Source organism: Helicoverpa armigera, chromosome 5 (assembly GCF_030705265.1).
Source record: "Helicoverpa armigera isolate CAAS_96S chromosome 5, ASM3070526v1, whole genome shotgun sequence".
Classification (NCBI taxonomy): Eukaryota; Metazoa; Arthropoda; class Insecta; order Lepidoptera; family Noctuidae; genus Helicoverpa; species Helicoverpa armigera.
In genome coordinates, this window is record NC_087124.1 from 5,742,543 (window position 1) to 5,768,732 (window position 26,190).

Here is a 26,190-nt window from a genome sequence, read left to right on the forward strand (position 1 = left end):
CTAGTTATTTAATAATAACAGTTGTAAGTATTTCATAATCTTCTATATTTCCTCTCTCTAACCTAATTACATTACATGGCTAGTTTAATTTCCAAAATAAATAATTTATAGTTACAAATACATTAAAATCGAACAAAAGTCTAGTACAAATGCAATAGATAAAAGTTCCGAAGTAAATGAAAAGGCATCCGATAATATTGTAATCACAGACAATTTACAGTTTACTATTGCTTAGTCACGACTATCGCATTCTATACTGTGTGTATCTATATTTCTTTAAGTATATTATTTCCCTCCGGGCCACGGCAAATAACTGCCCCAGCCTTTGCTCGGATTCGGATCCAAACCTGTAAATAAAAACATTCATATAATATAGGTACATCTAAAATGCGAATTAATGCACAATTGCAGAAAATGTTATTGCTTTTAATCTTCATACTAGGTACTTCCCCGTGATTTCAAGATTAATGAAACATAAGCCGGTGGATTAAAAAAATCGTATCTTAGTTGTAACTTTTGAATGCACAAAAGCAAAAGGCGGGTCGCGAGGCATTTCCTCTGATACGGGGAAGTCCCCGCGATATTAATACCATTATTTGTAATTTATTGATGATTATTTGTAATTTAACTATGACTAGCTTGCGCTCGCAGCTTTGTCCGCATGGTGTATTGATAAAAGTATGTGGTAATCCAGGGTATCACCTATCTACATACCAAATATCAACCAAATCGGCCCAACCGTTTTTGGGTGAAAGAATAACCAACATACATCCATACATTCTCACAAACTTTCACATTTATACATAATATTAGTAGGATGTAAGTATTACCCTTAGCCACGGCGTTAATTTTCTGTGTTTCTTCATTAGTGAGAGTAAGTATCTTCTGCAGCACTGGTACCAGCCTGCTGCGCTCGTCACCGGGCGGCAGTGTCAGGAACTGGAATTGTCATAGATTTTATTTATAGACCATATTTTTATATAAGGGACTAAAAGTACTCAAAGTGAATATGTTATGAACGAATTTTACTATGACCTTTACTCTGTAATGGCAAGTTGTGGTACTAAGTAATGTATGCTTGGGCCATTCTGTGGCATGATATATCAAAGTACACAAAAGAGTGTATCTGCAGAATGAATAGCAGTTACCTTCTGTTTTGACATCTACATAAAAAAAAATAGAAATAGAACGACATAATATGACATCTGATTAAATAGTAAGCCAAGCGAACATTTCGAACTAAACTTTTGACATAGACAGTATGAGTATCTCCTAATCTCTACCCTCCATATGTATATTTAAAACTCGACGTCTTTAGTAAACTGAATTTCGAACACAAGTCCACGCATTTGTTCATACCCCTTCCCCCCTCACCCTCGCGCTCGCTGACATCCAATTTTTTTTCTGCGCAGCGACTCGTGCAATCTTCCATGGCTACTGACGACTAAAAGTTAGTGGAGAGCTATACCTTGAGCGTGACATTCTTCATGTACTCGGTGTTGTGCGGCTGGCTGGTGGCGCCGCGCACGCGCCGCAGCTCGCCCTTCAGCAGCTCGCTCAGCTGCGCCAGCCGCGCGCACCCGCGCTCCGACTCCGCCAGCAGCACCGTCACGTGCTTCACTCTGGAGGAATAAAGTATATGAGGATCATTTATGTATGAGTAATATTGAGATTTAGGTGAGTAATAATATGTACTCCGACATAAATATAAGAAAGTAGAGGGACGTCACGAGAAAATCAGTGCCCAGAGTGCCACACTACTACAACAAATAATAATAATATTCTACAACAAAGAAAGCGAAAGGGAGGCTGCATATGCCGAGCGAGGACCATCTTGCGTGTTGTCGTTAAATTATCATTTTGTTTTCTTATTTTACCATGTTTTTTGTTTTTGTTTTGTACGTATATTTGCTTGTCTGTGTCCTATTATGCTTCCCAACAGCGAATAAATACTTTGACGCTGATAAAACCGCGGGAAAACAGATAGTATCTTCATAAAAGTATGCATGTAGTTCAAACCTCTGCTGCTGAGCTTGTAGCCTCCGCTTGAGGTCAGCAATCTCCTGGTCGGGCGTGAGGGCGAAAGACGATGTGTCCATAGCCTCGTCATCAGGTACCCCCTCTTCCAGCAGCCTCTCTAGAGGTACGGGCGACCGACTGCCGCCGCCAGCCACAAGGTATGGCTTCGACGGAGGCGGCGACGGAGCTGATTCTGAACCCTGGAATTGGGTATGGATACTTAAATTATATTTTGATTATGAAGGTGAAGAAATGATGCTGATGCTCAGCTCAGTACTCCTTATCTGTAGTTTCTTAAGTTTGCAAATTAAAAATAAATTATTATTGTATTGTAAATTGAAATGCATTATTGTGTAACTAATTTAAATCATCAATCGATATTATTATTAAAGGCTTTGTTAGTGATAAGTGCCTTACTTACACCTACATACAATATTTATTAAAAGAGTCAATAAAGTCTGACGAAGAATGACGAGACTCAATTTTAGAATTAAGATGATAACATGTTGCAATACCAATGCATTGTGGTTTTCTAAATCTCAGTTCGATGCGGATTTGATGTTCAATACAAGGAAAAGCTTGAACAATCAGTTCTAATAAATTGCTAAAGGACACAACTATTTTGTTATTCCAAATGTTGTACAAATACATTCGTCATAGCGTAACGCCTTTTAAAATTGTAATTATTAACGGCTATACAAATACAGCCATCCTTAATCAAGTTAATTACAGTAGCACATGTTTATGTAACATAAGTACGTAATAAGCACCTGGTATTTACGCTTTTACGTAGTCCTTGAGTGTCAAGTGTGTGATTGTCATATGTTATTTGTAAAAGAACGCTGACTGTGACGTCACAATGCACCATGAACATAATATAATAACCAATCAATAACTAATTGGATATTATGACTGTAAACTTGTTTGTTTAATACGCTTCACGCTTTGTGATGGAGATTTTACGTATGTTATAGACCCGCGCCCCGAGAAAACTAGTTCGTGCGCATGGATATAAAGTATATAATAGGTTATTCTGATTATATAAAATGTATAACTGCGAAGTTTAACCAAAATCCACTTAGGGAGTACTTTCGCGTGAAAGAGTAGCAAACATGTCATTGTATATCCTTAGATTTTTATTCGTTTTTAATTTATGAAATCGGACAATTGTATTTCTCCAGGAGAAATACAAAAGAACAGAAATACAACAGGCCCGCCGCTAGCTGTTTGTTCGCCCGCGTGCAAAACTGATTATGCCGCCCTACGACTACATACGTTTTGACAAAAAATATATAAGGGGGGGGGGAGCGGATCCAGGGGGTCCGGACCCCCCCGCCCATTCATATCCATCTTACTTGTCCAATAGAAAAAATATGTACATGCACCGCTCTGATTGCAGAAAACCCACCTACTTTTGGATAAATAACTATTGCAATACATAACAATGTTTAAAGTCAGTAAAATATGTTATTTGGTGGGTTTCCCGTTAAAAACGCATAAGGCACATTTCATATGTAAGGAAGCGCGAGCGGAGCGAGCACGATTTTTTTTGTTGATGCAAAGGGTGAAACAGTCAAAATTGATAGGAGACGACCAAAGCGGCTTTTTCTGAAATTTTATTGGTTAAATTTTGCCGCCCCCTAAATAGCATTTGCCCCACGCTTTGCCACTGGTTGATCTAAAATCGTTTTTAAGAATCTTTAATTTTGAAAATGTCCTTTCAACAGATGTACCTAACTGAAACCGGCAGTGTAAGTAATATTCTTAGCGCTATTGCTGTGTTCGGAAATATTGAAATCAAATCATTAGTAAAAAGATATTGTATTTTTTTAATATTACATGATAACTCGCTAGATTTGCCGCCCCCTAGGACGTGCCGCCCGCGTGCTGTGCACGCGCTGCACGCCCGCTTACGGCGGGCCTATTTCTCCTAGCATTAGAAATTCTGTTTTAGACGAATATTGTTGGTATTTAATTAGTAATCAGTGGAATACTAAGACTTATCATTCATTGTTCACACTCCCTTAATCTAGTTGAAAAAGTATAATTACCTCTCCCTCCTCCCTGGGTATCATAGACACGTTGATGTCCATCTCGCCGTCACTGCTCTCGTCTTTGGGTATAACTGGCAACATGTACTGGTTTCTGTTAGCGTCGTCCATCAGCGAGGCTGCGACGTTGCCAGACTTCCTCGTCTCCTGAGCTAACGCCAGCTGCTTCTTCAAAGCCTCCGTCTCGTTCTGATGCTTGGCTTCCATTTCACTTATTTGAGTTTTGTAACACTGTGTCAAAGTTGAGACCTGTAATAGTTGTAGAGTATGTAATAGATGAGATCGCACATGTAGTATGTAATTTTTCAGTACCCACAATAAAGGTGATTTGATTTAATTTTTGTTGGTGAACTTTGAAGCAAGTGTCCAGCATGCACTTGTCTAAATTTTGATAATTATAATAAAAAGGGTTTGGCTGTTGTATCATCGATTCCTTTCCTAATATGTAATGAAGTTCGTGCCAAACTTAATTTGGGGTCGGAGGCTCGGAGCATCACGATCTCGGTGCCGAGTGGTATAACCTGTGCTCAGATTGCAGTTTCGAGTCGCCATTAAGTTTGGCGGGGACTATAACAATGAATACCCAGCAGTCTTTTACTCCAGCTCACCTGCAGTTTATTCTGAGTCCTCTCTGATTCAATTTGTTGCGAGAGGCGCGCGAGGTCGGCGTGCAGGCGAGTGGTCCTCTGATGGGCACGCGCCGCCTCGCTCGTCGCCTCAGACATGCGTCGCCGAGTACTCTCCACTTCGGAAGTTTTCTCTGCTATCTGCTCCCTTTAAAACACAAATGCCGGAAATGTACTAAAGTAAAAAAGGAACTCAGAAAGCAAAGAGACTACAGTTCTCTTCGAATAGCTTTGCTTGTCCGAAGCTAGCTACTAGTGACGTCGAAAATAGGTGTTCTATTTTGACTATATGAACTAACACTACTGTGCTACAAATGCGTTGAATGGCTAACATTGGAGTGGCAAACCTATTTTACGGAAACATATTTCTAAACTATCTAAAGAATTACAAAATGCGTTAAAATAGGTATCGAATAGCTGCGTATGTTCCACTCTATCAAATTATTTCGGCTATACATTCTGAATGGTTGCTCACATAATGAATATGTGTGTGCTAGACACAGGTTTTGCAATAACAAAAAAGCTATCACTTTCAGCATTGCTAATTGTTTTTGCCATTTTATTAGGCAATGTGTTAAACTGTTAAACACGAAGGATATTTAGCAAGATAAATATTTTGCATAATTGTTTCATCACCCTATTGTATGTCAGAACATCATGTCTCTACTTTCACATATTCATTAATTGTTCTATATTTAAACAAATACTTAATAACAAATAAATAAAACACATGTTCTTTTGATTCTGTGACAATAACATTTCACGAACATTATTGATGGCGGGACAAGTAGAAGTACTTATTTTTGTTTTGTTTTCACCACGCTCATAAAATGAATATATTTGCATATTATTGGAATTGTCTAAACGTTTCGACAGAGAGAGGACAGTCAGCCCTAAAATGCGAAAGACACATACAATGTTTAAAACGGCTGACTAAAGTAGGATTGACTGGTAGAAAACTACTAAGGCATTAAGTCAGCCTATTTACCTATAATGTTTAGTAACTGTGTGCAAAAAATAATAAATAAAAAAATCCAGAGCTCCCTGAAGCGTCATCCGAAAAAACATTGAATTCAAACTTATTTAAAGATGTCATAAAAAAAATGCTGATGAAATCAATGGCCACCAATTTTTAAATGCCAAGGCCCCGCAACCGCAAGGCAAGTTCTCCCAGCGTTTTTGTTTGCTATTTGATTAGCAAACCGATTCTGCTTAATAATCCAACAGCAACTACATTTGAAATTAGTATTCTTTTCGAATACTAGAGAAGACAAGACAAGCCCTATAACAATAATTTATGCAATAAAGGATCAAGATATACATACTGTGCTGTAGTGAGTTTGGCTGTTAATGTTTCTATCTGTGCCCTCATAGCAGCCGCTTCCTCCTTCAGTTGCTCTTCTTGACTATGGTCCACTGTTTGATTTTGACGTAAAACAGCTTGAGCCCGCACCTGAAATTGAAGTTAATTTATTAAAATAAGTATATTTTCTGGGTGCCAAACTAAATAGCCGAATATCGCAGAACTCATTATTAGATATAGCCGGGTGAGTGATACGGGCCACATGAGCCTATCTATACTCGGAAATTATTTACGAGCTGCCAATAAGTTTGGTGATTACTATAACAGTTATAAATATCATAGCATCAAACGTACAGCACTATCGTAATCAAACTCATTACCTTATAACTAGTATATTCAGTTTTCAGATCTGCCAATTCTATATTAGTTATCCTTAGTTTTTCATTGAGTTCTGAACACTTGAACTCCAGTTTCTTAACTCTGTTGTTGAGCTCAGTTTTATCTTCGCCTAGCGCCATTATAACTTTCTCTTTGTCGGTAAGTAATGACGTCATCTCTAAATCTGACTCCTCATTCTTCCTCTTTTCGTCTTCAAGATCTTGTTCTAATTTTGAAATGACAGTGTTCTTCATTTGAATTTGGTTGTCCTTCTCTTTACCATCTTCAATGGCGTGTTGGAGGTCCTCTTTAACAAGCCTGTTCTGTCTCTCCTCAGTCTTTATTTGTTCCTCCAATAGCTTTATTTGCGTTCTCATTGCTGTGATCGTACCTTCTTGTGTGTCTATTGTGGATTCCATCTGTAGTAAACAAATTAAAAGCTCATTTGGTACATCCTAGTGTTATTGTGTTTGTGTAATAATGTGATATAAAAAATTGGAACAAACCTGCATCATTTTTTTCTTACTCTCTTCCATTTTTGTTGAAAGCTCTTTCATGGACCTTTCATAATCCTCCATCTCAAGACTCAGTACATTCTTCTTCTTGACATCACGGCGAGCCTTCTCCAGGTTGTCTTTTGTTACTTTATGGGCTTCCACTTCAGTAGCCAGTTGTTGAGTCTTGCATGCTAACTCCGCTGAAATATTCAAATAAAAGAATTAATTTGTTTCTTTCTTATTTTTCATCTTATGAAGCATTACAAAAATATTTTTTTAAATAACGATTACCTTTCAATTTCTCAAGTTCAGTGGAAACATTTTCGGTAGCTTCAAGAGCAACAGTTAATGATTTTACTTTTTCTTCAAGTTCACTGTTATCTGTTTTAGTAACAGCAGTATTCTCTACTTTGGGAGCATCAACTTCATCTGCACAATGCACTGATTTGCTCTCACTGAGTAACTTTTCAAGTCGAGTTTTATCCTTTTCTGATTGCTGCATCTGAGCTATGGTCTCGTTCAATTTCTTCTTCAGCTTAAGAGCAAATATCCTCAACTTTGTATACCTGCAAAAAGTTAGGGGTTTGTCAAGGGTACTGTATAAAATCAAAAAATATGGAGATAAAATCGGTTCTACACTAACTTCTCTTCAAAAGTCTCATCCAGGTCCTTCATTCGAGAATGTTCTTCTGCTTTTGATATGGTAGATGTAGACATATCTTCATTAGGTAATTCTGCTGTAACACAATAATATACATATTTAATGTTATCCTCAAACATATTATCAGTTAAATTGGCTAAACGCTATAATATGTTAAAGATTCATTAAAATAAATACCTGATGACATTTGTTGTTGTTTGAGTTTTTCTATTTCTTCTCTCAAAGTTACGATGATTTCGTCTTTTTTCACCAAATCTTTCATAACATTACTCTTTTCAATATTCAATTGATTGGCTGTTTCAGTATTTTCGAAACTCTTCTGTTCTAAATTTTTCAAATCACTTGTTAGAGTTTCATTCTTCTGGAGAAGTTCTACTTTCTCTTGATTGATATTTTCTCTGTCTTTTTCTAGCGTTTCTACTAATTTCTCCATTTCAGAAATAGCCTTTTGCAGTTTAGATATGGCCTCACCACGCTCTTTTAGTACTTGATTGATTTCCTTCATTTCATTTAACAGTTCTGTATTTTCAGATTTATAACTGGCTAATTTAGATTTGGCATCTTCATATTCGGCCACTAAATTATCAAACTCCTTCGATTTGTTTCGTGCGTCTTTTATTTCTGATAGAAGTGAAGAATTTTCCTGTTTATAAGCAGATAGCTTGGTCTCTAACTTTACAATGTCAGCTTGTAAGGAGACATTCAAATCAGATAAATTGTCAGCATCATCTTTAGGCTGCTCTAATGAAAGTTTAAGTGTTTCCACTTCCTCCTTCAATAGACCATTTAAATCTTGTAAATCTTCATATTCCTTCTTAAGCAAATTAAACTGTTCCTGTTGAGCCATTAAATTACACTTCAATGTATTGACCTCACTCTCTTTCTCAGCCTTAAAGTTAATCTCAAATGCAGACTTTTCTTGTGATACCAAGTCTAACTGAGATTGAATTCCTTGTAATTCAGTTTTTGTCTTTGCTAATTTTTCTGACAACACTTTATTTTGATTTTCAAGTTCTACAACATTGTCTCTAGCATTTAACTTTTCTTTTACCAAAATAGATTTTTCACTTTCCAAAGCTTTTATTTGCAAATTCAAGTTATCGAGTTCATCACTATTTTGCACTGTGTTTTGTAATGCGTCATTTAATTTTTTATTCTCTCTTTGTAGAGTTTGCATTGATTTATCAAGATCATTAAACTTATGAGTGATATCACTCAACTTTTGAGTGCATTCATTTAAATTCTCCTCCAGCACTTTCATTTCATCTAATTGGTATTTGTTTTCAGTGATAAGTTTGGTATTTTCATTTGCACTGCTTTGTAATTGGTCTTCCAAATGAGCAACTTGGCCCTTTAATAAGGTGATCTCTTCTGTTAAGCCAGTTATTTGAGAATCACTAGCACTAGTGTCCATTTTAATTTCTTTAGCTTCATTCAATTGCTTTTCTAATTCCTGGAGTCTTTCTTTCAATGACATATTTTCACTGTTTAGTTCATTTATTTGATTATCAAGAACCTTTGATGCCTTTATGATATCATTTTGCCATTTAGGAATATTTTCTGAATATTCTTTAACTGTTTTAGCAAGAATAAATCTAGAGTTCTTCAATTGATTAATACAGGCAGCACATTTCAAAATTTTATCTTTGTAGCTCCTCAATTTCACATTCGCTTTTTCTTTCTTAGCTTTTTCTGACTCATACAGTTCATTTACTTCATTGAACTTTGATTCAAAATCTACATTGCTTTGAAGTTTCACTTCTAATTGCTGGATTGTATTCTGTAATTCACCCAATTGATTTTTATAATACTCTTCTGAAAAAAAAACCCAGAATATTATAATATTAAAAGAAAAAAAATATTAGATGTCATGTATGTTAAATGTATGAATTATGCGAAATAACAAAAATACCTGTATGGACACTTTCTTCCAAAATTTTAAGTTGTTCTCTCTGTTGCATCCCAATGTTGTTAAACTCAGCTGCTCTAGCTTCAAACTCAGTGAGTTGACTCAGCAACTGCTCATTTTCTTCCAAAAGTCTATTGTTCTGTCTTTTAAGTGATGTTACTTCAATATCAAGATCAGATAACTTCTGATTTAAATCAGCAATTTTGCTATCTTTAACAATCAAATCACTTTTGTAAGTGTTGATGTTTTCCTCATAATTACTACACTTGGTGTTAAGTGCTTTAATCTTGCCTTGAGCTGAGTCAACCTCAGTGATATAGTTCAGTTTTTGTTCAGTCAAGGAGTTTACAAGCTCTTGTAGAGTTTTAGTTGTTTCTGAACTAGCATTTTTTTCTTCCTCACATTTCTCCAACCTTACTTTGCATGCGTCAAGTTCTGTTTGGAGCTCTGTTAAAAGTTTGGTTAATTAATTACATCTTATCTTATACACACTACATTAATTTATTAAGTATGTCAGTATGATAAATACCTGATTTGGCTATTTTGGCTTTTTGAGCGATTGCCAGTAGCCCTTTGCATTTGTTGATAAGATCATCTCTACTCAAGTCATCGAATGGGGTTTTTTTAACACCACTCTCTTGACTCTGAAATTATGTGAAACCTCCAAATAAATAATGATACAAGGACATGGTAGTGACAATGCATAAGAAGGAATTACTAATTTAAAATTATAGTAATATACTAGTTAACACGAGTAAAAAGTATATATGCATCAAGGACAGGATGTTATCGCCGCATACGTAAGCAAGCCGTATTGAATTGTTTGTAATAAACTGGGAATTTTAAACACCAGCCCCTGCCTATATAAGAATGATTAGTTGTGCATTAATTAATGTAGGCATAAATTGGTTGCAGGTGCTCCATCAACCAACATAAAGCAACTGTTTATAGGTATTATAATAGTTATTAAACAAACCGTTGACTCTGGATGATCCATGGCGATTAGTTGTTAGGGGCTCTATACCATTCTTGGCAGGAACTATAAGCCGTTGAAGTGTTTATCAATATAAGGTTCGAGAAAGTATTAGATTGGCAAGCTAGTGTGTATTTTATTAAATCTAATCACATCACAATTCACAAATCCACGATTCTCAGCTTAGCACGTATGTTGTCATACAAGATTGTCACTTATGTCACGTATGACACACGACAACCGACTTTTACTGTCACTATAAAACCATAGATGCATAGAACATGTCAAAGAAAAGGGCTGACCATGACAGACTGCAACTTGGAACAGGCTGCAACTAAAAAAAAGTCGACTATAAAAACAGCTATTACTAGTTCAATATACAGGCAGCCTAAACGATCAATGAAATAGTGCAAAATTGACCGATGATATTTAAAGTAATACTTACTGCAGTAACTGCCGTATTGGGCCATTTAATTGATCGTCTAGATGACGCCTCGCGCTGTTCTTAGTACTTAGTAGGTACACACTAAGTGTTTTAGTATTTATTCCTCAGTCTCAAATTAAAACAGGAATAGCTCTGCCTTATTTTTATAATCCATTGACATTCAACATTTTTTTTTCTGTATATTCGGGTTATTAGTCTAGAAATAAGCTTGCATTCTATTGTTTTAGTCGATTTTAATTCATAGATTTACTCTTAAGCACAGAATGTGCGAGGCTTCTCTAAATATAGTGGTGTAATGGCGGCTCTAGTCATCACTGCTATCGTTTCATGTGTGTGAATGATTAAATTATTAAGTTTTGAAGAAGATATGTGTTTTTAAGTGTTGTGATTAATTGAAATGTGATAAAAGTCCATATATTATTGTTTCGTCGACCCTTATAATTCTATAATTTTCCAGGTGGGTGGAAATATGAGTTTGATATTCAAGCAATATCTTTTTGTCGCATTCGCAAACCTTTGCGGGGCGCGTCCATGAGTAATATTGTGCTTTAGTTTAGTTTTATTTTATGATATTGTCAAGCATTTCCACTCAGCCCAGTTGCTTGTATCTTTATTACATTACAAATTTTGATACTATTAAACAGTGAGTGACACTGTTGTAATGTTCCTGATACTATTTAGGAGCACTAGAAACATTCTTACCCATTTTACTACATTCACATCTAGTTTCAGTACATACATTACGAATAAAAACTTAACAGTATCGTATTAAGATATTGATGAAGTAGTTGTATGTTTTTCTCGCATATAGCACGGGTTAAAGACGCCGAAATGTCGAGTGATGAGGACAAACCACCTGCGCCGCCGGTCCGGCTCACAAGCAACCGTGCCACGGACCGTGGCGACTCCGTGGCCTCAGTGGACATGAGGCCTCTCCCAAAAGGTAACAACAAATCTTGGCAGGGATCCAGTCAATTGAAGTTTCATTTGAATATATTTTTTGTATCTGCTAACTAATGTGCTAATGAGTTTGTAAACAATAGGTGTACCCAAATAAGAGACAACAACTATTCTATCACCAATTCTATAAACAGACCTACAGATTGAGAAAGTAACCACTTCAATACAATTTTTGTACAATAAAAAATATAATTACAATTTGATAATACATAATTTGTCTAGCTCTTACATAAATCTATTGTTATTATTCCTTTTTAGAACCTGATGATGGTGGTGACAGAAAGAAGAAAACACTGAAAGCTAAAATTAAAGGCTCTAAAAGTACTGCTCACAATGACAACAAGCCTAACATAAGCTACCCAACCAATTTTGAGCACACGGTTCACGTTGGCTTTGATGCAGTCACAGGAGAATTCACTGTAAGTAACATAAAACTGTATTTGTGTTATAGTAACTATACCTTCATGTCTGTTGGGTGTCCAGGGAAAACCCATGACACATCATGTTGTATCCCTCCCCATAAACCCACATGAAAATATTCATTGCACTAGAATATTATGATGTGGCATTGTAGGTCTTGATTGACTGTAATTAGAAATTACATTATTGATAATTACAGTTTTTAGTTTATTAATTTGTCTACACTAAATTTGAGATAAGAATGCATAGATTAATATCTACACCCTGACTATTCCATGTGGGTAATTATTTAAAAAATCAAGATTAACTTGCACTAATGCACCTTTGTTGCAAAATAATTGTGTTTGTCATTTTTTAGTACTTCACAAAATCTTGTCATCCATGTTTAAATGACTTATTTAAAAATATTGTTATCCAGACCCTTTGATGAAAGACAGAGAGCTTCTTGCCTAAACATGCCTCACAGCTTTAATGCTTTGCTTTCTTTTAAAATGGCATATCAAGTATTATTTTTTTACATTTCAGTTGAATTCCTTATTTATTCAAAGTAATTTCATTGCAAACCTTTAGTATTGCAAATAAAAGTCCATACACAATATGTCCTTTGTTTACTACTGAAAACTATTAACTTTTAACAATAATCTTATTAGGATCTTGTAATGTTTAGTTAATGAAAAAGTATAAAACAACAAGCATGTTTAAATTAGAGAATGTATATTTAGAATTGATGACTTACGGGTTTACACCATGGAATGTTTATAGACCATTATTGTTTAAAACTGTGTAATGGTGACTTAGCTGTCTGTTGTAATAACATGTATCTAAAACAGTCCTTAAGGAACAAGTAATTTTATCATGTAATTGAGTTCCATGTATTACCGCTTTTGTTTCAAGCTGCCTATGACAGTAAGTAATAGCTTATACTATTATATGTTTAGTGCATTTTCACATACAACCTTACATAATGTGATAATGTACATCTTACATTAATGTTTTGTTTTATCACTCCTTACCTTATGTTATTTGAGTTTAGTTAATTTTTATGTTTACTCCATTTTGTGTTCACAATGCAGTCTCTGTGTATAGCATGCATATTCTACTTCCCATATGGTTATAACCTTTAGTTTTAGGACATATATTACAAATATCTGCTCTAATTCTTGCTTTAGTTAGTCTCTACTGATAACAATAATAAATATTAAGATAGCATCATAGTAGGTACCTTATGTTGATTCTTTCTTTAGTGTAGAGTTTTACTCAAAAAACTGCTTGATTTCTATCCAGTAGTCCTAGCTGGTATACTCTTGACTAGTGTTTCCTGCACATTAATAATTACAGCTATGACTGCTTAGAACCTACCTGTTTTAATATTGCAGATGGTACTTGTTCTACTTCTATTTATCAGTTAGTGAACTCAAAGATTTCGCATGTAAATTTTTTATTACCTACAACTCTTAAATTATAATGTTGATTGTTTTTCTTACCAGTAGTACATATTATAAAAAAATATCAACAATTATTTTTGTGCTTATTACACTTGCCCATGTTAACAAAACACAATTGAAACCACCACTGGCATCAACTTAACCATGAATGTCTTGGTGGTGATAGTGTGTATATTTTTGTTCTGAGTTTTTTAATAAGTGGTCTTTGTATATTCGCTGGTTCTTTTGCTTATAAGAAGATAACCAGTTATTATTCAATATAGAGATAGTCTTTATTGGACACTGCATGATATTTGAAAGTTAAAAAAATGTTTCCTATATTGACTATCTGGTAATTGTCCTAAGGGCATGCCGGAGGCATGGGCGCGGCTGCTCATGGCCGCCAACATCAGCAAGCAAGAGCAGAAGAACAACCCGCAGGCCGTGCTCGACGTGCTCAAGTGGTACGACGCCTCGGCCACGCAGCCACCGCCTTCCAAGTACATGACGTCGGCACAAATGCACACAACACACTCAGGTAAATGATAAACAAATTATATTTTGTTTAGATAAAAAGTATATAAATCTGGGAGTTAATTATAATATAATGAATATCTATTGACAGGATCTTCAGTGTCCAGGGTATCCTCTAGTAGTCCATCGTCATCGACCCCCACGGACACTGAGCACCCCGAGCCTCCACCGCCGCCACCCTCGCGTCCAGATCGCACCAAGAGCATTGTATGTATCACATCTCTATGTATAATGGTCAATCAAACCACAGATAATTTGGCAGTCTTTTCAGGTTTTCAGTTTTATTATGATTATTAAAATTGTGTTACAGTACACGAAGCCTATTGAAGAGGAAGAGGCGCCACCTCCGCGGCCGGCTCCTGCGCCCGCGTCTCCCCCGCACGTGCCGCATCCTGCCCTTACCACGCATTCGGTTAGTTATCAAATGTTATATCCTGGTTATATTTTACAAACGATTGTTTGTATAATCAACAAATCGCCAAAAAATACAATAATTGAGTTGATAATAGTGGTGTAATTTTCCTCCGATTATATTTTTGGATAAACTATAATTTAAACGCTTTTTCCTTTTATGTTATCATATTGGCCATAATAACATTTTTCCTAACATTGTCATTTTTTTTTACAAACTTTTATCATGTTATATCAAAGGATTTTAGAAGTATGGGGAAATGAAATGCATCTGAGCACGGAAGGTCGGCTTAGAGACTGTACTGAGTATTTGGTTCCACAGATCTGCAGCCGCGCGGAGGTGGGGTCGGGCGCGGTGCTGGACCGCAACAAGAACCCCGCGGGCGCCGCGCTGGCGCCGCACACGCCGCCGCCGCACGCGCCGCCGCCCAACGGCGCCCCGCTCACCGCCGACACACCGTACGGATACCACTCAATGTTTTCCATGTGCAAAAATATCTCACATTAACAACTGCTCTATCATATTTTCTATTTCCCGTTTTACAGAAGAGCGACTGCCCAGCAACAGAGGAAAAAGAAAATGACTGATGAGGAAATATTAGAAAAATTAAGAACTATCGTTAGTGTTGGCGACCCCAATAGGAAATATACTAAAATGGAGAAGATTGGCCAGGGGTAAGTTTGACTGAGAGCCCACATACTCTCAAAATATGTCACATTCGGAATATAGAGAGAATTGAAATGATGTTCTTTTCTTTTACAGTGCATCAGGTACAGTGTATACGGCAATAGAGACATCGACAGGCATGGAAGTAGCGATCAAACAAATGAATCTTAGCCAGCAGCCTAAGAAAGAACTGATCATAAATGAGATTCTCGTTATGCGGGAGAACAAACATAATAATGTAGTCAACTATCTTGATAGTTATCTAGTTAATGAAGTGAGTATCATCGGATAACTACTTTTCGTAGATAGATCGTTTCACCTTTGATTTGATTGATGTTGATTTAAAATAAAACAGTTTCATGGCACTACTAGCGCATTTAACGAAACATTTTTAATTTCTGTGAAAGTTAAAAACAATATTTAATGTTTTTATAGGAATTGTGGGTGGTAATGGAATATTTAGCGGGCGGTTCTCTGACCGACGTGGTGACGGAGACGTGTATGGACGAGGGACAGATCGCCGCCGTGTGCCGGGAGGTGCTGCAGGCGCTGCACTTCCTGCACACCAACCACGTCATACATCGAGACATCAAGTCCGACAACATACTGCTTGGATTAGATGGACAAGTCAAGCTGAGTGAGTATCCTCATTTACTGATGTTTAATTTTCTTCTACTTACCAGTTCGCTCATAGATCTACATAACTAAATATTAGCTAATCAACATACATACTGAATTTTCCAGCTGACTTCGGTTTCTGCGCCCAAATATCGCCTGAACAAAATAAACGCACGACAATGGTCGGCACGCCTTATTGGATGGCGCCTGAGGTTGTTACGCGGAAGCAGTATGGCCCTAAGGTTCGTAACTCGTATTGTTTCTTATACTTAAAACATTATTTTACCTATGAATGTTTAAATTGCGTGATTGTTTTGATGAGGACTTGTCTACTACATGGATAAATTACGGTTGCTGAATATTTTCGTGTAAATATAGATTAAAAATGCATATTTAATCTGTACTTCAAGCCTTTAGGTCTTAGGCTTCTTACACAATTGCAACAACGACTATTGGACTTGAGCCCTGAAGAATGTGTTTATTATTTTCAGGTGGATGTGTGGTCACTCGGTATTATGGCCATTGAAATGATAGAGGGTGAACCACCTTATTTGAATGAAAATCCGTTGCGAGCGCTATACCTCATAGCGACAAACGGCAAGCCGGACATCAAGGATAAGGAGAAGCTCAGCACAGTCTTCCAGGACTTCCTCGACCAGTGCCTCGAGGTGGACGTCGACAGGCGCGCCACCGCCCTCGATTTATTAAAGGTACATTTTACATTAATCATTCGTTTTGCTAAACATATTCGCTATTTATTGCGAGATAATAAGTTGACATCTCCAGTGTTGCCATTTGACTATGACGATAACCGGACTATTTTTAGTTGTCAAATAGCAGATTTGTCCAATATTTTCAAGTCTATTATACAACAAGAAGGAATTTGCCTGACCCTGTTCTATAAATTAATAATATATTATAGGACAGCAATGATGATGTGTACATTGTTACCATAATTGCTATACGTTTATGCAGCTATAGCCTTCCTAGTTAAATGATTTGAACATATTACAGCACCCGTTCTTGAAAATGGCGCGGCCGCTGGCGTCGCTGACGCCGCTGATCATGGCGGCGAAGGAGGCGGCCAAAGGCCATTAGCGCAGGCCGCCGGCGCCGCCCGCGCCCGCCCGGCCCTAGCCTCAGTGCCTACCCGTGGACTCACGCAGCCGAACCTGTTCACAGACGGTGAAGCACCATGCGGAAATCTGTGACGGAAATCTAAATAGAAAGCAATACCTATTTTAAATGTAAAACTGCTGCCGATTGGATATAATAGAGGTAATATTTTTACAAGAGAAGAGATCGATAATAAAGTGCAGTCCACTAACTATAAATCGTCGTAGTGTTGTGTATTAGCATTATTTGTTCTTTTAGCGATGTGATCTCTTATTGACGTGTTTCTTTTAACTGATGTACGGTAAGATCGGATAATGTAGATAGATATTAGAAGTTTAGATACGAATTTTTGGAATAATACGAAATATTATGGCTGCAAACGAAGACTGGCAGATGATTAGGCGACCTTGTAAAGTATAAATAGTAGAGTACCGTAGAAACGTTACTTTAGTATGGAGTCAGCTTATTCACTGTGATGATAGTTGTGAGGCAGTTGTGGGAAACACATCAATACAGAGGCGGGCCGGCGCAGTGCCGCTCGACTGGCTGCTCACTGCTGAATGGAGACGGACTGAATGGAACTATCATTTCATTCTGTTTATGTGTATTCCTATTTCGAAATATTTTTATTATTTTTAGTGTTTGTTAGAGCATTGATTGGTACATATTAAGCATTTTATTACGAAATGAGTGTAGTTCGTATAATTTATATCACGTATTAAACCTAACGAGACAATGATGGCTTAAGCTGCTTGTTTGCTTTCGATAGTTACTAGTTAGTAATAGATATATGTAAAATAATTGTTAATTTATTTAAAATCGCTTATGGCTTCTAATTTACGTTTGAGATTATATTATTATATTGGTAAAGCAGTTGATTCAATATTCATCTAAATTTATTAATTTTTATTACATGGTATGTATATTGTTAAATAAAGCCAAAAATATTCTCATTAGACGCGTGACCATAATTATTATTTTTATTGTTAGTCATGAGGTGAAGCATTTACATAGTATTAAGTTTATAAAGTCTATTCAGCTGAATAATATCAGCAAAAGAAAAAGGATAAATATATCGGTGATCGTCTCCTTTATGGCACAAACTGTAAGTATTCATTAGCGCAGGGAAAGTAAATAATTATATGTTTGCAGAAACAATAGATTTTATTAAATGATAGACTTAGATAATTCATCTAATAATAGTTACGGCATATCGCATTACTTTACAGTTACGACAATAGTAGGATCATAGGGTTCCGTATATTCATTCATTTATTTGTATTAAATCATTGAAGTATTTTATTTTCATTTATTTGTAAGACTTGCGAGTTGTCTCTCTGCTTTTACTGTTTAGGTTGTGCCGACAGACGCTGTTAAAATTTGTTTTATTTTGATACGTATTCACTATTATAGGTATGCGAGAGAGTAGTGTGAATGTGTGGGCGATGTATGATATACATGTGACGTGATATGAGACGGAGGCATCGGTACAGACAAGCCTCATGTAAATTGTACAGACACAAGTTAGTAACGAGTAGAACTACTCATTGACAATATGAACGTGACCAATTTACGCTATGTAGAATCTGTGCAGTCCAGGTTGGTGCATTATGTATGAATTGCTTTTATTTCGTATCCTGTAATATTACCTTTTACATACCTAAAAGATAAAAAAAATAAAAATTATTAAATTTTTCGTTAGGTCATGGTCACACTGAGTTTTTATAATAATTGGTATTATAATCAATTATAATAATCTTAGTTGTACAGTGACATTGTGATACTCGCGTTTCTTATGTCGTTATTCTGATAATTAAAATGTTACGAAAAGAAGCACTGGCATTTATTCCACTACGTTATTTTAATTGCAATGTTTAAAATGTATGTGCATTTACCATTAAACTACAGTTGTTAGCAATAGAATTATTTGCTGTGGATGGTATCCACATATAAAAGTAATCAATCACAAAAATACGGCCTAAAATTGAATATTTTAAACAGACTGCACCAACCACACCAAATTGTGCAATAATGATGTAGAAATGTAAAAATGTAGCCAAAACTTCAAGAGAGCTTGAACAAAGTTATTCAATATCTATATTACTAAATATTGTATGAAGTGTATTAAACTACATAATGTGATCAAGAAGATGAATTTGAGTATGCATAGAATGTTATGTTGAGAAAGTAATTGTAATTATGTACGTAGATTAAGTTAAAAGTGTATTAATTATTGTAATAGGTAACTGAACAAGACATTTAATGTGGTTGCAACATTTTTCATGATTTTTGACCGTTGTAAAACATCAGTGCCATGTATGAGCAACTTGTGCATATAAATTACCTACTACCATACTATAATAAAAGACTCACCAAGATTATTCAATTGTTTTATTGAGTAATGACTACAAAAGATGTACTGAAGTGATTGAGAGATAAGGATGAAAAAAAAAGCATATGGTAATTACAAAAAACCTTTATTGTATTAATAAAAAATAATATCTATGCATCTAATAAATAAGCAGCAATTACTGTGAACAAAGATTTGTACTCTATTCCATAGTAGTTCTACATGTATTATCCAGATAAATAATAAATTAATAACAAATCAAGATTCACTCGATCCATAATCCATAAATAACCCCCCCACACTCTTGATAGTCATGTTTTACAAGCCATTGGACATATGTTCAACTCATGGTTATTATGTAGGTAGGAGATTATTCGAAGGAGTAGCTATAAAATTAAAACAATGACTTGATATGGTAACTAAATTCTTGACTTCTGCTTCAAATTAAAAGCTGCCTTATAGAAGCGTTAACAATTGGTAGATTTGCTTTACAAAAATATAGACAAATTGTCTGTTAAGAACCTTGATTAGGCACATGGTTTTTAGTGGCACTTTGTACAAAAATACATTATACGTTTCTGCGATCGAATATAAAATATCCTGGAAGATAGGGTTTTAATTGCCTATTATTAATATGGTTTTCTGCCAAATAATTTGATCAAAGCATTTATGTACTTAAGTCTACAATAAGGCTTTCAATCTAATCATTGATTATGCTCAATAGCATTATAAATGTTATTGTATTGAATGTAGAAAATCAAGCAAAGTTTATTATTTGATGGTAATTCACACGGGGACACGTTAGTCTTTCCTTTCTTCAGCAGGTATGAAGTCCAAGGAGGCAGAATTAATGCAAAAACGTTTTCGTGTGGGCGCTGGCCCGTCATCGAACACGTGTCCCAGGTGAGCGGAGCACTTGGAGCATCGCACCTCAGTTCGCACCAAACCTGGCCGTGTTAAAACCAGTAATATATTTGCTCCAACTTGAATTCACACACCAGGTCCATTCACCAAGAAGCCATTTATTTACATTTCACATTGAACAATGAATGATATGAATAAATCCGAATATGATGTTCACAGTTGTCGTGTCGTGAGGGTGGTGTTGGTCGCGCGTCGTCACCGCGGTCGCGATGCAGTGTCCAGCCGGCAGCCATCCAGGAGGAGCACAGGCGGGACGGGACAAGACGGGGCAGTTCAGGTGGCGAGGACAAATGCATATTATTCATCATGCGCATTCCACAACGGTTACGGTGAAGTCACAATAGAGGCGTGTAACAGATCACGAGTGATGCAGAATACCAATGTTAAGGCCGCATCCATATTGGATCGTGTGATCATTCGTGTATTGTTTGTGATCGCCCAACCAGAGCGGTGAACGAGATTAGAGTAAATATGTAAAATAGCATGAATACATTGCAATATTATTTGCGAGTGAGGTGTGTTTATATGGGCAACGTTTGACATACAGTGCATTTCCAAATGTTATACGCAGGTAGATAAAGCATCAAATTGAAATTAACCAGTGATTACCAATCAAGGCCGACTTACGTTTGTTGTAGAGAGTCAGGATTGTGTCGGAGGATGGTCAAAGGTACGGGGAAGACAGAAAAAAGATAAAATGTATTAGCACCAGAATCCACTTTCCCGTCACCTGGCTTTATGGCAGGCATAAATAAACTATTCAAAGTAATATTTACATGTACATTGGGATAAATCAATATCTACTGCAAAATAGGGACACCATTCATATTTTTAACAAGTACCTTAATAAGTACTTGTCAGTTGTTACTGGTATGTCATTAAGATATTGAGTTAATATTTCATAACTTCAAGCATATAATTTCCAATAATTAAATATAATACATACTTACACCTACAATATTTTCTTACAGGGTTAATCGTGCATATCACAAGATCAAAACTAAAGCACATGCTGTTAGGTATATTATTCGAAATCTAAATATGTATTCAGAAGCACTTTTTAAAGGGGTAAAGTAACCAAAAATAATATTATGGTACTCTATTTTGTTCTGTAGCTATAGACATTTGCTTGTTTAGGCTAATCCAATATCTTGGAAGCCTATTGTTAAAATATGATACATATTATATTATGTATATATATGTCACCGTAAGATTACAAACATCGTTAGATTACAATCTATCTCGAGAGATTGTAAACTGTCGAATTATTGTGAACCGTAACATCTGATTGCAATTTAACGCATTATTTTTCGCTATATTATAATCTATCGATGAGAAATTGTCAAATTATCAACTGTCCGAAAGCTCACCCTGATTGGTCAGTCTTTTTGTAAGATCGACCAATCACGGCCAGCCGTTCTGTTGCCATGGAGTTCCCGTAGAGTTAGGAATGAATTTGTGTTTGAAGACAAACTACCTAATTGTTTTGTTTTTTTTTTTTTATAAAAGTTTCTTATAATTTTCCAGGTTCATTTAAATAAAACTACTTTTACGGATTTTATCGCGGTCGGTTTTAAACGTCGGGATTAAATAATATAATATAACCGCGATAAAATCCGTAAAAGTAGTTTTATTTAAATGTCTAATATTCGCGTAAGTGTCAGAAATCAATATGTTTCCAATTTCAATTTGTGTTTGAAGAATAAATATTTCGTTACAATTTGTCCTCTCCATATGTCAGGAATATTAATTACATACTCGTACTAAATAATAAATCCTTGAAGAATTTTTGAAGAGCATTTATTTTATTTAACTGATACCTCTATTTCATTCCTAACTCTACGGGAACTCCATGGGAACAGAACGGATTATTGGTCGATCTTACATAAAGACTGACCAATCAGGGAGAGCTTTCGGACAGTTGACAATTTGACAATTTCTCATCGATAGATTATAATATAGCGAAAAATAATGCGTTAAATTGCAATCAGATGTTACGGTTCACAATAATTCGACAGTTTACAATCTCTCGAGATAGATTGTAATCTAACGATGTTTGTAATCTTACGGTGACATATACACCGTGACATTTTAGTCGTCTTACAACGGCAGCCCACTTCATGTATCCAATGTCTAGAACACGTTCATTACAAAAATATATATATTTATGACATTTGAATAATTCAAAAATAAAAATAAATTCATTATTATGACGCATGACATAGATTATAAAAACACCCTGTAGTGAGCGCGGCCCGAGTCTTGTATCAATGGAGCGGCGCGGCGCGGCGCGGCGTCTTTATCAAAGTTCATTCACCCTAGCGCAAAATAAGTTTCTTACTATTGCAATCTTAATGTTCTCATTATGTAGCAGTTTGTAAACTTGCACTCTTACTTAATTTGTAACACTTAATTCCAATTCTTCCTTCATACTTTTACGGGCTTAGGACCGTCAGAAACATTTTTCGTAATCAAACCAAAACAAAGTGATGTAAGTTGACAATGACGTACCTATTATCAGGCCTCTGTCACTCTCTGTACTCGCGCGCGATAAATGGCCTACCGCTCGCTGGGTTACCGGTAGCCCCACGCGGCTCAGGGCGCACAATAGTCACACGCGCCGCGCGCGTTGCAATATTATTATTTTTATTTCGTGCGGGTTGATCACTCCTCGGTTCCGTAACATTATTAGATTGTTAGGCGCAGCGTACAATCTTCTTGCTTCCCTTAAATTGTCACCAGCTATTGCGTACACGCGTACCATTTGTAGGTACTCGATATTCGAGTAGCGACGGTTCCTATCACTCATCATGCAAGACGTATACCCTATTCACTCGTAGCGATCGCGAACAACACTTGATTACCGGTAGTGCGCGCACACTTCCGCAACTTGCGGAGTTCGGACGGCAACTGAGCCACAGAATGACCTTTAAAACCTATTTTTAAGTAAAAGGCGGCATTTATCAAAGTCCACGTGGACTCTTTGAAAAGTGCCGTCGTCGTCTTTGGCGGTGCCGTCGTGCCGCTCGTGGAATGAATCTCATTGGATGACAGTCCACGTGGACTGTGCTAGATTGGCTTACGATATTTTGTCTCGTAAAAAATGGAGATGGAACGATCACTCGACTCGAGCGCTGGGAAGGTACCTACTTTCTACCGTTTGATACGTAAACATTATTAACAGGATGTTTCCTATTTCTAATGTATTATTTATTTTTCTTTGCACCTATTATCTTAATTAATGCTATAAAATTAATAATCATGTCTAGTGGTATTTTATGTCGGATACATTCAGTGGACCACCTTTGTAAGACGACTAAAAAGTCGCGGTGTATACATGTGAAAGGACTTCACAAATACTATTGTTCCAATGCAGTCTGTATTCATAACATTTACGAGATATGGTATTAAACTAAACATATCTATCTCTAATAACAAATATGGATCAGTGAGAAAAGCGAGAACAAAGATAATTTATCACAGATTGAAGAGATATTGTTTTATTTTTACTATGACTTCTAGTGGGGAATAAAATATAATAAGCAGTCAGTGTCTTGCTTTATTTCCTTTGATAAAATGATAATTGCATGTACCTATAGGCGTCTTATTAGGTTAATTGGATTTTGAAGGAATTAACTAACTTCCTGAAACTTGAATCGAATTTAAAATGTTGTATCTTAAGCAACACAATCCTACGAATATTAGGGGTTGGGTCTCCAATCTTTAAATAACTAAGGATTGCCTTCAGAGGGAATGTAATTATAAAACCTTATTTATCCATATTGCACAGTGTTCAAGTTGAAGGTCATGACCATGATCAGGACACAAGTGCATATAAGGCAATGTAAGTGTATATGGAAGTAGCATTGATATCCATACAAGTAACTTGTGCAAGGCAACTTGATATCATGACGGTAAATAAGATGTCACAATACAGTAGGCAGCTAATGATGATGAAATTTTATATGTAATCAATTAAATTATCTATGTTATTGATAAGTATAAAAAATTGGCCATGACTTGTTATATTTAGTTTGTTGTGTACATAAGTATTACACAGCAGAAAATAACTAGGTATATAAAAAGTAATTTATCTGTATTTTACTTCTTTTATGGTTCTAGACAACACAAACAAAAATGTTTTTAAACATCATCCACTCTAAGGCTAAGAAATGTAAATATATATATATATTTTGGTAACAAAAATAGGTAGTTTATATAAATACATAATTTAATGTTTATAAAATTAATAATATGTTATATTGCAGAAAAAGCTATGAGGTATCATACACATATAATAGTCAGTCTCCAATTCTATTAATAAATGACAGTGTGATGGTCATGCCCACCTATTCAATGTTTAAGAAATTTTAAAATCCATGAATAAATACTTGTTGGATGATTTGAGTAATTTATTCTGTCATTTACTATTAAAATGGAACCAAAGGATTAGATAGTGGAAGGAATTAGACAACAACCTTGAATGGAGGCTTGCTTTCGGAACACTATTGTTATCATTCTTTTATGTTTAAATGCTTAATGTAGTACCAAATGGCAATGAAAATTTGTTCCATATTGTTAATTTCAATGAATGCTTTGAAGGTTACACATACATGGATGAAAAAATGGTGATTTTGTGAGTATAATCTACTGTCAGTTCAAGCTAGTAACTACCTAATTAGTTACCTTAAAACACTATTGATGATTTACATCATGTAATGGTAATAATGACTTAACAATAACCAGCTGTGTAATAGCTACCCATTGGTCAAATTAGCTATTTGACAACTGAAATTGATTGGTTATGAGAGTCTATATAACTATAAGTCTAATAAAATCACCAATATTTTCTATGACTTTAAAATATGGACTCAGAAAGACAAAACAAATAAGCAAGACAGACAACTGTAAATTAACAGTTATTTTTCATGCGCTTAGTCACATACAGTAAAATAGACTAGATGCATATTAGCATACCTGCGCTTGTGTCCTGGTGTAGGGTAACTTTTTCTTTGGAGAGAACATCATTGAATGCGGGCCAACCACATCCTGAGTCATACTTTGTCTTAGATGTAAATAGATCTTGTCTACAAACTACACAACAATACATGCCCTCTTCATAGAATTTGTTATAACATCCTGAAATAGTAGGAAAAATATAATTTCATAAATAAATCCTAATCATGATTTTAAAATATGCCATGGTAATTCTTGACACAAACTGAATTAGTCCAAAAAACGATAGTCCTGGTCTAACCTGTATACGGTCTTTCAGTTCCAGCTTCCTGAGTAACATGATACTGTAGAGGCGTCAATCTTTTCTTCAAAGACTCTTTATCTTCCATGGCTCTCCAAACTAACGCTAGAAACACGAATCAAGTTTGTATGTTTTACTTCTCGTATCAAACTGGCACGTTTCCAAAATAGACCGTGAACGAGGTCCTTCCGTATTTATATATCGTTAATATACACACACGCGTGCTACAAGCGTCGTACCTGTTGTAAATGGATGCTTTAACTGCACGCTTCTGTTCGCCTGCAGCGCCTTCCTAGCTATAACTATCGGCCTGAGTAATAAACGCATTACTTACATCGCCTAATGCGTTGCGTAACTGGATGATATGGCTTTCTAATAATAATAATGTAATGATAAGATACAACGCCGCCGCTACGGTTCGAAATCGATCTCGCTCAAGTTCTTTAAGTTTGACGTCTCACATCAGCTGTCTTTACGTCAACTTGACAATTTGACATATTTTTGACAGCGAATGAGGCGTTTGATTTGGGGTGTACCCAGGTGTACCTATGCTGTGGCCTAAACAGCATGCAGCTGTTGTCCATTTTGCTGAAGCCACGTTATATTGGATGTTATTTGAACATCTCGGGCAGTCGTTGAAGGTAGTC

General features: G+C 35.9%; 3 protein-coding genes across 6 annotated transcripts; 1 reads left to right on the top strand and 2 right to left on the bottom strand.

Annotated features, from left to right (window-relative positions):
- Window positions 1–28: 28 nt before the first annotated feature.
- LOC110373120 (GRIP and coiled-coil domain-containing protein 2) lies at window positions 29–10,669 on the bottom strand. Of its 2 annotated transcripts, none has more exons than XM_021330470.3 (15): window positions 10,421–10,669; window positions 9,974–10,088; window positions 9,448–9,891; window positions 7,713–9,350; window positions 7,518–7,608; window positions 7,166–7,440; window positions 6,884–7,074; window positions 6,380–6,796; window positions 6,022–6,149; window positions 4,679–4,844; window positions 4,071–4,319; window positions 2,020–2,219; window positions 1,469–1,622; window positions 831–939; window positions 29–347 (listed from the first exon to the last, which is right to left on the bottom strand). In XM_021330470.3, the coding sequence occupies exons 1-15, from the start codon at window positions 10,439–10,441 to the stop codon at window positions 286–288; spliced, it is 4,260 nt and encodes a 1,419-aa protein (XP_021186145.3). In that variant the 5' UTR covers window positions 10,442–10,669; the 3' UTR covers window positions 29–285. The 2 variants fall into 2 exon arrangements, with proteins under 2 accessions (XP_021186145.3, XP_021185993.3); XM_021330318.3 differs by having other exon boundaries at window positions 7,518–7,611.
- A 471-nt stretch (window positions 10,670–11,140) lies between these two features.
- On the top strand, window positions 11,141–19,960 carry Pak (p21-activated kinase). The gene is made up of 13 exons (XM_021327086.3): window positions 11,141–11,319; window positions 11,674–11,805; window positions 12,081–12,241; window positions 14,033–14,204; window positions 14,292–14,407; window positions 14,511–14,612; window positions 14,934–15,070; window positions 15,158–15,286; window positions 15,375–15,552; window positions 15,714–15,915; window positions 16,023–16,138; window positions 16,388–16,606; window positions 16,911–19,960. The coding sequence occupies exons 2-13, from the start codon at window positions 11,694–11,696 to the stop codon at window positions 16,992–16,994; spliced, it is 1,728 nt and encodes a 575-aa protein (XP_021182761.1). The 5' UTR covers window positions 11,141–11,319; window positions 11,674–11,693; the 3' UTR covers window positions 16,995–19,960.
- Selr (Selenoprotein R) lies at window positions 19,473–26,018 on the bottom strand. Of its 3 annotated transcripts, none has more exons than XM_021327116.3 (4): window positions 25,878–26,018; window positions 25,544–25,648; window positions 25,264–25,425; window positions 19,473–20,345 (listed from the first exon to the last, which is right to left on the bottom strand). In XM_021327116.3, exons 2-4 carry the CDS (start codon window positions 25,629–25,631, stop codon window positions 20,164–20,166), a joined length of 432 nt encoding a protein of 143 aa, XP_021182791.1. In that variant the 5' UTR covers window positions 25,632–25,648; window positions 25,878–26,018; the 3' UTR covers window positions 19,473–20,163. The 3 variants fall into 3 exon arrangements, with proteins under 3 accessions (XP_021182791.1, XP_021182774.1, XP_021182782.1); XM_021327099.3 differs by having other exon boundaries at window positions 25,783–26,002; XM_021327107.3 differs by having other exon boundaries at window positions 19,473–20,309; window positions 25,783–25,997.
- Between the last annotated feature and the right edge of the window lie 172 nt (window positions 26,019–26,190).

What these genes read in the sequence shown, in the direction of transcription:
- LOC110373120 (XM_021330318.3), bottom strand. Translation starts at nt 10,441, where the DNA reads ATGGATCATCCAGAGTCAACG. An exon ending in GATGAGACTTTTGAAGAGAA is followed by an intron (nt 7,441 to 7,517) that starts GTTAGTGTAGAA and finishes AACTTTTTGCAG; the next exon opens with GTATACAAAGTTGAGGATAT. An exon ending in TACCCAGGGAGGAGGGAGAG is followed by an intron (nt 2,220 to 4,070) that starts GTAATTATACTT and finishes ACCCAATTCCAG; the next exon opens with GGTTCAGAATCAGCTCCGTC.
- Pak (XM_021327086.3), top strand. Translation starts at nt 11,694, where the DNA reads ATGTCGAGTGATGAGGACAAACCACCTGCGCCGCCGGTCCGGCTCACA. An exon ending in CAGTCACAGGAGAATTCACT is followed by an intron (nt 12,242 to 14,032) that starts GTAAGTAACATA and finishes AATTGTCCTAAG; the next exon opens with GGCATGCCGGAGGCATGGGC. An exon ending in AGATGGACAAGTCAAGCTGA is followed by an intron (nt 15,916 to 16,022) that starts GTGAGTATCCTC and finishes TGAATTTTCCAG; the next exon opens with CTGACTTCGGTTTCTGCGCC.
- Selr (XM_021327099.3), bottom strand. Translation starts at nt 25,870, where the DNA reads ATGCGTTTATTACTCAGGCCGATAGTTATAGCTAGGAAGGCGCTGCAG. An exon ending in AACTGAAAGACCGTATACAG is followed by an intron (nt 25,426 to 25,543) that starts GTTAGACCAGGA and finishes CTACTATTTCAG; the next exon opens with GATGTTATAACAAATTCTAT. An exon ending in ACACCAGGACACAAGCGCAG is followed by an intron (nt 20,346 to 25,263) that starts GTATGCTAATAT and finishes TGTGAATTCAAG; the next exon opens with TTGGAGCAAATATATTACTG.